At 41.4% G+C, this 14,296-nt stretch overlaps 1 protein-coding gene across 6 annotated transcripts in view; it reads right to left on the reverse strand.

Annotated features, from left to right (window-relative positions):
- Nucleotides 1-14,296, reverse strand: part of eag (ether a go-go) — a 48,412-nt gene that overhangs the window by 2,370 nt on the left and 31,746 nt on the right. For 2 of the 6 annotated variants that reach the window (XM_070209114.1, XM_070209113.1), the window contains exons 5-15: nt 13,213-13,344; nt 12,305-12,417; nt 11,586-11,729; nt 8,783-8,879; nt 8,385-8,731; nt 8,167-8,322; nt 8,003-8,075; nt 6,674-6,873; nt 3,237-3,489; nt 2,731-3,143; nt 839-1,126 (exon numbers count right to left, since the gene is read on the reverse strand). In XM_070209114.1, the coding sequence (XP_070065215.1) occupies nt 839-1,126; nt 2,731-3,143; nt 3,237-3,489; nt 6,674-6,873; nt 8,003-8,075; nt 8,167-8,322; nt 8,385-8,731; nt 8,783-8,879; nt 11,586-11,729; nt 12,305-12,417; nt 13,213-13,344 (2,216 nt within the window). Of the gene's footprint in view, nt 1-838; nt 1,130-2,730; nt 3,144-3,236; nt 3,490-6,640; nt 6,874-8,002; nt 8,076-8,166; nt 8,323-8,384; nt 8,732-8,782; nt 8,880-11,585; nt 11,730-12,304; nt 12,439-13,212; nt 13,345-14,296 lie in introns of those variants that run through there. The other 4 variants (XM_032440618.2, XM_032440617.2, XM_070209110.1 and 1 more) reach the window with 4 other exon arrangements.

Below are 14,296 nucleotides of genomic sequence, written 5' to 3' on the forward strand. Positions count from 1 at the left end.
ATTGAGCAGTTTTCAAATCAACAATTTGTGTTAATATTGAAGCTTTAAATAATCATAGCAGCCCGAAATGAACAAATCATAAAAGTTCACAGTAGAAATGAAAATTATGAAAATAAACAACATATTAAATTAACGCAAAAATAAGCATTACAAAAATGTCATGCCGTGCCGTATGTGTGATATATTTAGTTGTGCGTGTGTCGCATCGCGCCTGCTCTTTCCAATACGACAGGCGCCCATCTCTTAAGTGTGAGCTATCAATTAATCAAATGCGTCGCTGTGCTGGCTGTTGCGTGTACAAAAATATCGATATACCTTTACCGATAGCGATAAACGTGGTGTGTTTTGGTGAACAAAGCAACTAAATATCAAATTGACTTATTTTGTTAGCAATTAAACAACAAAATGATCGGTTAAAACTTACTTTGCTTAATTGTAAATGCTTTTTTTTATGTGTTTTTTTTTTGGTTTTTCATTTTTTTTGGTTTTTTGTATTACCGAACGCAAAAGTTGAGAACAAATCGAATAAACGAAATGAAAGCAAAATGGCGGAGTTGGCATCGAGAAGAAAGAACAAAACGAAAACAGGTGAGCATTAAAATTCACTGCTAAAGTATACATACATATATATGTATAAATATATAAGTTAAATAAATCGTGTGACAAGTTCTTCATAACAAATCGAATTATGAAACTTTTCTCTTTTAGCTCAGTGAAGAGTTTCTTGCATTCGTCTGTTAACGGTTGTCTGTTTAATTTTGTTGCTATTTATAATAGTTGTTGTTTTTTTTTTTTTTCATTGGTGTTGCATTTGTATTGATTGGTTAACGGTAATTACTTTATTGCCTTGTCCACCATTGCTACTCGAAGTACTACTCTGCCTCGCTTGGGCAGTGCTCTCACGCAGACTTTCGCGGGCGCTCAAACTTCTCGAGACGGCTACCTTGGCGCTAGTATCGCTAGCTGAATCGACACTTGAACTGCCCAGAAGGCGTCCCCATTTGCTAGCACGGGTACTACGTGCAGATGGTGGACCCGATGAGGGCGAGGGTGATGGCGATGGTGAGGGTACGGCGGCGGTTGTTAGGATGCGTGAGTCCTCGGTTAATGTTAGTTTAGCGGGTAGCTTCTTGGATAGTTTGGTAAATTACAGTTTTTTGTTTTTGGTTTTTGGTTTTGGTTTTTGGTTTGGTTTGGTTTATTAACGAGCAATTGGGAAGATTTATCAATGGAGTTTTGGTGAGCACAGGACAGCAGACAGAGAGAGAGAGAGAGAGAGAAAGAGAGAGAAGAGAGAGAAAGAGAGAGAGAGAGGGAGAGAGAGAGAGAGGGAGAGAGAGAGAGAAAGAAAAGAAAACAGTGTCGTCGTGTGTTGTCGGAAGTGGATCGGTGGGGGGGGGGGGGGGGGGGGGGGGGGGGGGGTCGGAGGCATATACAGTTAAAATTGGAGTTGGAATTGGTAAAGGCAAAAAAAACAAATTCGTGTGGGAAATTCACATTTGGGTTTTCAGTGTTGCAAATCGTTTTAATGTCAATTTGTTGGTTTTAGTCACGGTTGGTCGAGGTGGTGGGGGGGAAAAATAATTTACAATTTTTCGTTAGTAATTTTGATTAGTTCATATTTTCAATTAAGCCAATTGTCAACAAGATTTATACAGAAACATAACAGTTGGACAAACAACAGCAGCAGCAGGAAACAAGGAAAGAGTGAAAGAGAGAGAGAGAGAGAGGGAGAGAGAGCGAGAGAGAGGAAGAGTGAAAGCGATTTTTGGTGAAGTTGGAAGTTTGGCGAAACAGAAGAAGGCATAACATCGATATTCAAAACGAGCGATTTGGTGCGTGAGTGAATGACAAGCATACGTGTGTGTTTGAGCGAATGTGTGAGAGCGAGAGAGAAGAAAGAGAGAGAGAGAGATAGAGAGAGAGAGAGAGTTATGCAGTTGATGTTGTCAGTTAGAGCGAAAGCATGTGAATGGAAGACAAAGAAAGATATACAACGAGCATAAGTCACTTGTGTATGCATTTGATATAACAGTTATACGATATTTTCAAATTGTTAACGGTTAACAGTTAACGCTTTAACGGTAAACGGTAACGGTAAACAGTAACGGTAAACGTTTAACGGTGCCAGCTTGGCCACATGGCCCAACAAACCTGAGCTGTGGCTGTGGCTGTGGCTGTGAGTGGATTAGTAACGATAATGCTTCAAAAAAAATAACGTTAGTTTAATTACTTTGTTAACAATAAATGTGGCAGTTATACACACACACATATACATTATTCTGAAGTACAAAAATACACATTTAATAAGTAAAAAACCAAAATGAATGAAGTGGAACAAAAAACGTTGCTGAAATTAACGAAAGATCAAAGTCGAAGTCGAATTTAAGTTTGAAGGAACGTAAATTCGAATCGAAACTCATTTAAAGAAGGCGCCACACAAAAAGCACCCGGCGAGAGAGCGAGCGAGTCACAGATAAATAGAGAGAGAGAGAGAGAGAGAGAGAAAGTGAGTGACAAGACGCGCTCTCTTCGTAGGCTCACGTTTTGGGTGTGCGCTCAGTGGGAACAAAATGGAATCGGATGACAATAACAGAATATGAATAACGGCAACGCTAACGGTATGACAACAAACAGTTAAAAGCATTTGCACGAAACACAACGGAAACGGAATACGGAATACGGAACAGATGGAATTTGAAAAAAGCATAATAAATCAAGTTTACTAACCTTGGTGCGTTCAACCTCGCCATCGCCTTTTTCGATATCGCTTTGGCCGGAGCCAACGTGCTCCTTACTGCCCGCCTGAACCTGGGGTGTACGCCGGAATTTGGAGAAGATTTTGCGTACAAGATGATCCTGATTCTGGGGCAATTGCGGCTCATTCTTACGCCGTTCGGCCAATTCTTTTTCGCGCTTCACATCGGCCACCTTGCGAAAAATCAGTCGATGTCTGAGATTGTAGGTGAGCACCAGATTGCGTGCAAAGCTATTCGCAAATGCCGAATAGAAATCGAGGACTTCGAGCAATTTATCACGTTTGATGGCATGCAAATCACAATAGGTTAGTGCACGCACATTGGCGGCACTCTGGCCAACGGCCGAGTCCTTCCAGAATTGATCGCCGAAGACGTCGCCTTTGCCTTGAATGATATGCATGCATAGTTATCGTTGATGATCGATATTTATCGATAGATAGATAAATAAGCCGTGCATTCTGCCAATTGTGTACATACCCAATATTGCCACAACCTCGTCGTCCTGTATAACCTCCAGACTGCCAGTCACAATAAAACAGAGACTATCGATACTCTCGCCGGTATGATAGAGCAGATCCCCCGGCGCCGAGTGTGACATCATGAAGTGCATGGCTAATGCGCGCAGACAACCATCCGAGGCCAGACGAAATGCTGGATGCTCGTTAAATACTTTGCGATTTAGATGAACACATATGTCAGCCTTCATATCTTTCGGACAATAGTTTAGTACCTGCGAATTGTGAATGAGTTGCGAGTTGCGTTGTGTGCTCTGCTACTCTATATTGTCGTCACCAGTAACCCGCAACCCCATCCCGGAACGGATTCGTAGCACCCATCATGGGATTAGGTTATATCAGGGAAGTCTGAGGGGGGGCCGGAATTTGAATCGGTTTCTGGGACAGGTACGGACATTGTCTGCGGGCTCTGGATGATGGTTAGTCAAGTGATTCACAATAGAGAGAGAGACACACACACGCACACATACACTAATACACATAAACAACATTGAACAGTGTACAAAAGACTTGTGTCTGTGTTTCTGTCTAGGTGTTGTGTTTTGGCTACATTCTGGTTGTGTGTATGGCTGTGTGAGTGTGTGTGTGGGTGTGTGTGTGTGTATAAGAGAGTATTGTTTGTGTTTGGATTGTTTATTTTTGGTTAGTTAAGACACCAAGTAGCTCAAAACCTTTACAGACGCATATTAGCTACTATTTTCTTTCAGTGTATTGATGGAATTTCAAACTGAAGCTGACTGAAAATTTGTCTTGGTTTTATGTGGAGCTGAACAAGGTGGGGCTCTAACGCTAAACCCTTGCAGAGAATATAATAATTCAAAGATAATTGAGATCTACTTCTGAGACTTGACAAAATGAGCTCGACAGGAGCGTGGTAGTTAAAAGAGAACTCTTCTTATAATGATACTGCACGCTCAGATGGATTTCTGGAACTTTCATCTATACGAATAAATGAAAGACATGTTTGCTTCTTTGTTTAGCAGTCGATGAAGCTCATGACAAGTTTCTAATAGCTTTGTTTAAATTCTTTTTAGTGTTATTTTTACAAATTTCGGCATATCCAAGCCTGGAGTGTTGGGCTTAAATTCATTGTCAAATTTGTGTGAATGTGTTTTCAAAATCCGTCACTTTTGAGTCGAAAATGAAGGTAAATATAGCATGGGAGATGTTTTTAATTTCGGCAGATAGGTTTTTAGCTTGTTTTCAAAGCATACGAATTTAATGAATACTTGTTTCAGCTAAATTGCGAATTTCACGCGCAACTGTGGAAAATTGGTGGAAAACGTTTGTATGCAATAAGAAAACGAATGTTTTCAATTGAGGCTTTTAGAAACGGGCAGGAAATGTTGGGTCTAACTTTTAGCTTCTCAATGAACTTGAAATATTTATGGGTTCCTTAGGAATTATACAACAACGGACAACTATTTCATTTAGATACTATCAGAGCGGCTGGAAACTAAGTTTTTTCAACACCTAGACGTTGTTTTTGTGGCCAGTTCGTTTCATAATACGTCTGCAAGGGTATTTAAGCATCAGCTAGCCGATGTGGTTTGTACTTTCCTGAATGTTTGTTTATTGCTTTTTGTTTTTTTTTTTGTTTTGTATTTATTTGATTTTTGTCAAATTGCGGCACAAACTACAGTCAACGAAATAGGTATAAAGGTCAGTTAATTTGCCTCGGGCAATTTATGAATTGCTTATGTAAAATTCAATTCTTTTACTTTGTTTTTAAACCAAACATTTTAGTTATTGTTTCAAATATATATATCAAACGTTGGCGTTTGGCGTTTGGTTTAAGTTCATCTAAAGGCATGAATTTGACGGACGCTTTTCGTTTTGGCACGGATTTAGCTCACGCGCATCGAATAAAGAGAAGAACGATATACATTTCAATGGAATTACAAGAATATTGTTTTGTTTTTAATAAGATATGTTTTTTTTTTTTTTTTAAATAAGTAGTCTGGCACAATTGCCAGAAATATGCACAGAAAGAAAGAGAGAGAGAGAGATAGAGAGAGAGAGAGAGAGTGAGAGAAAGAGAGCTTACCTCGACCTCGAACTCGACTTGGACCTGTAGCTGTGGCTGGACCTCTAGCTGGTTATGTACCTGTACTTTTCGCTTGAACCTTGAGCATTGTGCTGTCAGTTCACTTAAATTTAAACTTTTGTCTTTTTGCTTTGCGTGAAAATTCGCAAACTACTTCTAAGTTTCGGCAACAAAATGGAAACGTGCCATTGGCAAATTTCTTTCGTATCGCACATATCCTCTGTTTTTTGTTGTTTTATTTATTTATTTTATTTTGCTTTCTTTTTTTTTTCATTTGGGAAAGCGTTTGATTCAAGTTCTAATATTTTGCTTAGAGCGTTTGCTGCTAGATGCGAGAAGCGATTTCAACATAAGAGGGAAAACAAAGCAAACAGCAGCGAGCAGCGGCAAATGGCAAAAGCAGTTTTCCCATTTTCATTTTGAAAGTACTTGAGAAATGTGAAGAACTTTGCTGTAAGTTCGTGTATGTCGATGTGTGACTGTGTAAGAGTGTGTGTGTCTGTGTCTGTATCTGTCTGTCCTTGGGCTGTGTGAGTTTGCATGTGCAATTTTTGGTCTTTAAGCACAGCAACTGTGTGACAAAGCAGGGGGCTACGTTTAGCGCTTGTTAGCGAAAGCAGCGAGTGGGTTATGTGAGCAGCGAGAGAACAGATGACTACGTTTATAAGCATTTAGATACAAGCTTGAGAGAGATGGTAAATATTGTTTAAGTGTTAAAAGTAAAAAATTATGCAAACCAAGTAACGAGTAGGCCGAGTAACGAGTGGGGCGGGATCGAGCAAGCCGAGTATGGAGTAGGCAAAGTAACGAGTAAATAATTCTAATTGTGCTGAGTAACGAGTAGTCCGGGAAACCAGCGGGCAACGAGTAACGAGTATATCACTCTTTTTTTGTCCGAGTCTTTACTGGAACCACGAGTTGACAAGAAACGAGTTAGCTACTCGTTAGTTTTATCATAAGGTTCGCTTAAAGATAACTTTTAGGGTTATGTAAGTGAATGGAGTTTGCTTTTGATGTCAGTTATATAAGGATCAAAAGTGATTGGCGAGTGATTCTAGCAGCGAGTAAGCACGTATTAATGTAAACAATGAAAAGTTAATGCAGGAGTAAAATTATGCCTATGTTGTGTGTTAGAATGTTGAGCGCCATATTTAACAAGCACGCTGGCAAACTAAAGACAAAAATGCACAAGTTAAATTCACTACAAAAACGCTAAGGAATTGCGCACTACTTGTTGGATTCACTTAGATTATAGACGAGTCCACGGCCCAGTACCCAAGTCTCTTCACACGTAATTGCGCATGGATATAGATAGAATAGTTTGTAGATGCCAACTATTTGGCCGCACTTACCTTTTCGGTATCGAGGCCTTTGGTCATGGCCCACGTGGAGACGACATAGTCCATAACGCGCTCGCTAAGCGCCTTCGGAACCTCGTGCAGCTTCATGAACTCCCGCACATTGTTGAGCATATCGTGGTACTTGGCTGTGGCCGAGGTCATTTGCTGAATGATGGTCGTCACGTGACCAAAGATCGTCGCATAAAGCAGAGCTATAGTTGTTATGCGAGAGAGTGGGAGAGAGAGAGAGAGAGAGGGAGAGATTGGAAGAGAAAAAGTGGTGTGGCATTGAAAATAAACGAGCGTGAAAATGAACGAGTTGAGTCACAAGATTCGTTACATTTAGACACGCAGAAGTAGCGAGACAAGTCTACTCGTTATGTTTTGTTTTGTGCCAGGTCTTCTATATATGTGTGTGTGTGTGTGAGTGTGTGTGCGTGTGTGTGTGAGTGAGCAACAGTAACGAGTACAAGATGTCAACGAGTTGAAGACTGATGTGAAGATTTAAGTGTCAGAATATTTTACTCGCTGCAGATGAAACGCGCAAGCGCACAGCTAGAACGGTAATAAATGCAAAGAATTGGACGAGCGACATACAACGAGATGGAGACAGAGATGCGGAGAGAGAGAGAGAGAGAGAGAGAGAGACAGAGAGGAAGAGTAACTGATAGAGAGACACATTACACAGGCGCACCGGGGGCGTGGCTGTTGAGGCTTTAGCCCTGCTTTAAGGGTTGACGGTGCGTATGCGCAATATGCTCAAGACATTCGACTCTATAAATGGAAGCATTGAATGGAATGACAGATGCAAGCTGGGTTTATATGGCATCTGATAATGTTTGTTTTGATAAATATCAAAATGAAAAATAAAAGTAAACACGCACAACAAATTGTCACTGAGACGTAAATTAACAAGAACTCACACATGGCCACGAATTGTGCAACTAGACGTGTTATCAATCGGTATGATTATCATCAAAAACAAACAAACAAAATAGTATATGTGTTAGCTATCAAAACTTGTAACGCTTTCGAATGGACAGGGGGGCGGGGGGGGGGGGGGGGGTGGGCGCTAGAGGCTCAGATTTGTCGGGCATGGCACTACCAATAGATGAGATGCTCATATGGCAAAACGACTGAAGGCATAATGAGTTTATGTCTTTGCTTTTTGGCAACAGCAATTCCGGCAATTTATTAGTTCTAGCGGCGCTTTAATTGTGTCTAGCTTTTGCAATGAGAGTATTTGCATATAGCTAAAGCGTTGCGGGTTGTTTAGCGTTTTTTTTTTTTTTTTTTCTGAGAAATTTGGACGCGGCAACGGAACGTGTTTGGACACAGCACCTGCAATGATCATCATGCAGATGGTGAACACCTTCTCGTTGTCTGTCTCCGCTGCGACATTGCCGAAGCCCACCTGTTGGAAACGAGATAGTAAATATTCACATATTAATCAAACTTGACCAATTGCATATCGCCAGCCATTTGTTGGACAAAGTGCAACTTACCGATGTCATGCAGGTCATGGTAAAGTAAAGGGCCGTCACATACATGCTCTTTCTGGATGGGCCATTGACGAGCTCGGGCCCCGTATCATTGCTCCATATATAGGAATACGGCGATTGGGTGACATTCGCCAGCTTCCACAGCCAGCTATATTGGATCTGCGGCATGGAGCTGGTTTAAGCAGAAGAAAGCCAAAAATCAACACAATATAATGTCTTACCCCATTATCCGCATCGCTGCGCCCAATCGAATACCAGATGCAGGCCAACCAGTGGGCCACAAGCATATAGAAGCATAGCAGAAGTATCAGCATGGCTGCACCATACTCCAGATATCGGTCCAGCTTGCGTACGACACGACCCAAACGCAACAGACGCACGACCTTGAGGGCGCTGAAGAGCGAACCGATGCCGTCCTCGTCGCGATCGAACGCATTGAAGACATCGTAGGGCAGACAGCTGAGCAGATCGATGATAAACCATGACTTCAGATAATTCATTCGTATGACCTTCGGATCGCTGACCACCTCACCGCCGGGCCCGACAAAAGTGGTGTGAAAATTTAACACTAAAGGATTCTCAGTTTTAATATATATGCATATAGCTTGGCTGGACTTACCAATATCTATGAAGAAGATGACGTCAACTATTGAGTCCACAACGAGCAGGGAAACATCCTCTGAAGTTTTATTTTTAAACGCTACATTATATGGCACCTGTCGACAAGAAAGCATACACAATTAGCTCAAGTCTGGGAAAGTCTAGATAGTGGGAAACCTGTTGAGAGCCGTGCTAAGGGCCCAAGTCAATTGGTGGTCAACTTAAGGCTGCTTAGCTGATGTTGACTGTGCAACAGGTTGGGCCAACAGTTTGTTATCCTTAATCCTTAACGTTGTTATGTGGCACGCCCCCAGGTTCTTAAGCGGCATGCTACAAGCCTCTTAGGCACAGTTCTCTGTCTGTCTTGACTTGGCTTGTATCGCCCTCTGCTCTCTCTCTCTACCTCCCTGCCTCCCACTCTCTCTCTTGGCGAATATTAATTTAAACACATAAAACATATACACGCCGCATGGCCAGACAGACACAGACGCAGACATAGACGTAGACGTTAACGTAGACGTAGACATGAACATAGACCCAACCCCCGGACGTTGGAGCTTAGAGCGCCCGCCTAGGCACTTGGTCATGTAAATGTCTGCACTTGTCGCAGTCCGTGTAAGTGTCAGTGGGACAAGACTATTATCTGATTTCTTGACTTGTACTTGCTTTTATCTGGCGAACGGGTGAAGAGCACTTAATGCAATCTCTCTCTCTCGCTGCCATCCCGGCCACGCAACGCACCCGACGCCCCCGATGCCCCCGACGGCGACTTGTTAGTGCCAGTTATGGTCGTCGGGCATGGGCCGAGCAACAAGTGCGCGAGAAGTGCCTTAACGAGGCCAATTCGTTAAATTGCCGCTCAAATGATACACAAACATTTAAATATTAACTCCCATTCTTATTCCTGTGAGATAATCTCTCAGCTGAGCAGCAAATCTGTTGACGATTTGGTTTTATGGACAGAAAACAATTGCTTTACTTGAAGATGCTTGTTAGTTTTCTCTATTTGAATAGAGACGAGTGCTGAGAGAGAGAGTGAGGGGGAGGCGAGGTGCAGCTGTATATTTTTCGTCTAGCTTAGGCTCTAAGCCTAAAGTACATTCAATATAGCTTTGTGCAAAAGTTGGCATCTTTGAGTCCATCCGAGTAGATCTAACCATGTCCGACTCTCTTCTTAATATTCGAAATATATATGTTTTACTCTATACCCCAAGCTGATTGACGTATTATTTTCTTTTTAAAACTCCCTCACATTTTCGTAATATCGATAAATATCGTTTTCGGGCATAGGTTATTCAAGCATAACTCGAGAATTATAGGAGCTATATGGACCAAACTTGGTTTGTAGGTCTTTGCATGTATTATAAAGCTTTTAGATGTTTCACTTTTTCCCAGTCCACATTCAAAATGGAAAGAGGGGCCTGATCTGGCGCTGTGGCCTTGTTTATAAATGAATATACTTAACAGAAATTAGCCAACGAATTTTGGCAAATCCATACGCAATCTAATGCTAGCCTTGACACGAAACCACAATCAAAGCAGGCATTAAAATGCTTACAAATTTCTTTGAATATTTTCGCAATATTCTAGACAGGTTTTAAAAGTCTTAAATCTGTTCTGTGAAACTGGAACCGCATTCATTTTGGTCTCTCTGTCTAAGGGAGCTTTGGCTTTGCACAACATTTGGAACATTTTAAGCGTACATATCTCAAAATCGTTTCGCCCGGCTGCCAAAAGGTTCGCCTCAGTTTGTTTGGCTTAAAAGTTGTTTTCGGCTATTGTGCTGTCGGGGACTAAGCCGAGGCGAGAAGCCGCAGTTGTTTCCAAAGTTGCGAACAGCAACAAAATGCGGCGTCGCCGCCAAATTGCATTAAACAATAACAAAATATATGTGCGAATGCACCATGCGAGTGTGAACGACTAGCAGATACCCTGTAGCCAGCCTCCAAGCTCTATTCTCGCTGCTCTCAGCCCCAAGAGGGGAATCTGGGCTCCTAGATGTCTTCGCCTGTCTGTTGCATACCTTTACATAGTTTCAATATGCCCCATTTTTTAACATTTTAAATGCGTACAGGGTATACAAACAATGTAAAACCGATTGCCAACCGAACAACAACAGCAATTCGCAAACTAAAAGAGCAACAAAGCAACTTTCGAACCCAAACTCTCCCGAGGATGTTAACACCAGCTACACACACACACACTCACAGGGTATGTGTTTGTGTGTGTGTGTGTTTGTCTGATTCAAGTTGGCTGTGCGCAATTTAAGCGAAAATGTTAACATCTTGTTGACGGAAATAGGCACAATTTGAGTAGACAAGCGACGAAACAACAGCTGCCCCGCTTTGCGGCATGTGGCCTGTGGCCTGTGGCATGTGGCATGTGGCATGCGGCAAGTGGGTGTGTTTACGCCTAAGTAGCCAGACCGATAGCACCGTGCCAGAAAAACAAATGAGTTAGCTGTGTTTGGTTACAGCTAGGCCATAAAGCGGAGCAGAACTTGCACTGAGATGAAAAATGTCGCCGATAAACGAAAGCAGCTAAATGCATTTTACAGGGTATTATGAATGTGTCAGAAAGCGTGTAACCCCGAAAGAAATTCATGTACCCACAAATGTCAGCTAATAAGTAAGCCAAGGCAAGGCTTAAAATAGTTTAAGTAAATGATGCTAAGCACAGCTTTGTCCTACTCAAATCTGAAGCGCCTATTCGAAACCATCTGGACGTAGGACATAGACGTTAAGCACACCTTAGAATAATCTTCAACTGTGACACAAAATGTTTCGATAATCTATAGTTAATTAGTTGGTGGCTTTACTTACCATGATGGCGGTATAAAATGTTAAACACAATATCACCCAGTCCCAAATCGCCTTAAATGCACAATAATGCAAGAGTATGTGTGGGGGCGTCTTTGGCGCTTCCTGTCTGTACTGTGGCATAATATCCGCGCTCAGTGACATCATCTGTAAGCGATATGTTAAGCGTGCCGTGTATGAGTATAAGTTATATTCTAGCGAGTATTACCCGACTTGGCCCGGGCTAAAGATATTTTCACCAAACTGTGAACGTTTCCACCCGTTTCGTGCAAGTGCGGAGAATACAAAATGAATTTTAAAAGAATTTTTTTTTGACCGAAATTTAATTTGCGCTCAATTTAGAGCCTAGGTAAATTCGTGCGTTTTTCGCTAGTTTTCCACGGCTGCGGGTGGAATTTATAGAATCGCTTTGCGAGTTTGAACTAAAAGCGGATCGGACGACAATCGTAACTTCGCGAGTTTCCCCTTTTCCACCCAGAAGGTTGAAATAGTTCGAAACACAGCTCAACTGATTTTTTTAATATGAAAATAAGTTTTAAGCTGATCGGACGTAGGTAAGAAACTTTCACACAAGCGTTTTACATCAACTTTCCACTGGCACGGGTGGAATTTTGTTCACTTTAACACTAGACGAGGTAATTAGAGCTTTCTAGCTTTTATGATCCGTCAGTCAGTTCAATATATATACATTATGGTAGATGTTGAGATCGATTAGAACTTACGTGCGCCAGATTCGACTGCTTCGTTGGATCCTTGAGCGTGGGCAAATGGGCGCTGAACTGGCGGCTGCGTGTGACGGATCGCGCCAGCTTGGCGAATTTGGAGAGACCTAAAACTGGAAGGAATAGATTAACTGCTACGATATGGACAGACACGCACAGGCCAAAGACAACAGAGAAACAAGCAAAAAATAGACAGAGACAGAAAGAGAGAGAGAGAGAGAAAGATAAATAATAAAGTAAATGGCAAACGATACACAGAGACGTGCGATAAATCGATAAAGCGTTTGATGAACGAAAAATGCAAAATCATCAAGAATATATACAGACATTAGACATATACATAAAGTACATCGGTTCAGTTCATATATATGTATGCAAACATATGCATATATAGTATATATATATATATATATAGTATTATATACAAATATTATACAATGCGTAAGCGTGTGTGCGTGTGTGCAGTTTTTGGATATCGGGATAAATGTGGGAGAAACAGAGACAAAAGAGAAAAAAGAGAATAAAAGAGTAGAGTGATGTACATTTTGGTAAAAGATTGAGAGATTGAGAGACAAAGAGCTCAAATTTTAACAAGGGGTGCATGCGCGCGCGCGGCAGAGAGAGAGAGAGAGTGAGAGAGAGAGGGGTGTGCAGGTGTGTGCAGGGGATAAGGCGTGTGTGTGTGTGCAGTGCAGTTTAGTGTAGTGTATAACCAATTCGTTGAACTGATTTTAAACAAATTTACAAACGGTGTGTGTGGCATTTGGCTTGGCTTGCAATATGATCCTTGCAATATATATATATATATATATATATATATATAGGCTCATATATTGAGATCAGGGCGGTGTGTAGAGTGATTGTGCGGGGGTAACGGGGTGCCGGACCATAGAGCTGGAAGTACTTACCACCTTTGGTATCCTCGCTGTCGATGGGCTGTTTCAGTGCCGTTATATCCCGAAACGTCAATAGGAATAGCACAACCAAATCCCTTTCGTTGCGTATGGGCGCCACCTGAAGCAGCAGCCATAGCGGCGTTTCTGATAAAGTGAAGAGAGAGAGAGAGAGAGAGGGAGAGAGAGAAAAAAAAGAGAAAAAGACAGAGAGAGAGAGACAGAGAGAGAGAGAGGAGAGGGAAAAGAGAAGTGAAGTCATTAGCGAGTGTACAAATATTCGGCTTAATAACCCTCAAATTAACCTCTTCCTTGGAAGCATTTCCAACATATTCGTGTAGTCAAGTTAAGAAAAGTCCTGAGTATATTGCGAGTGCTCTCCAGCACTGTTAAGTATATAAACAAACCAGAAAAAGGATCTATAACCCTTGTAGACATTTATCTGAAGGCTGCAGATGTGGTACGAAGGCTGAAGCTCGTAAAGGCTGAGTTTAATGAAAATATCTTTGAGAACAGAATATTTTGCCAGACAGAAACTCACTTATCGACCGATTTCTCCTATTGTGCTATATTATATTGTAGTGTGATTAAGATAAACAAAACAGTTTTCCATGCAATAACCTTATTTGCGAGCGATATATATAAAATATACCAGCCCGGGCATATTCCGATCAAGGATCTTTGAAAATGAGTTTAAAGCCGAGCCGGACGGTTAGCCAATTAATCAAAAACTCAAAACAAGAATATTGTGGTCAGATTTAGATGCCAAATTGATCTAGAGGTCAAATAATGCAGAGAGAGAGAGAGAGAGTCTCGGGAAAATCGTATGAGATTTGGCCAAGTTATGGGGTCGGGAAATTTTGACTGATTTAGGATATTTGAGGTTACAATTTTCACATGAATAATGTTGCCTGCTTTAAGTGCCAAATTGATCTAGAGCTCAAACCTTGAAATGCTCTGCTTTAAAACTTTGCTTGAAACTATTTTTGATCTGGCCAAACTATCTTCCAGCTTTCAGTCCCATTGCCTAACACGACAAACTATACTCGATTTGCATTGAATACAAATTATAAACGAATAAACGAAAACAAAGGCACGT

Source organism: Drosophila virilis, chromosome X (genome assembly GCF_030788295.1).
Source record: "Drosophila virilis strain 15010-1051.87 chromosome X, Dvir_AGI_RSII-ME, whole genome shotgun sequence".
Taxonomy (NCBI): domain Eukaryota; kingdom Metazoa; phylum Arthropoda; class Insecta; order Diptera; family Drosophilidae; genus Drosophila; species Drosophila virilis.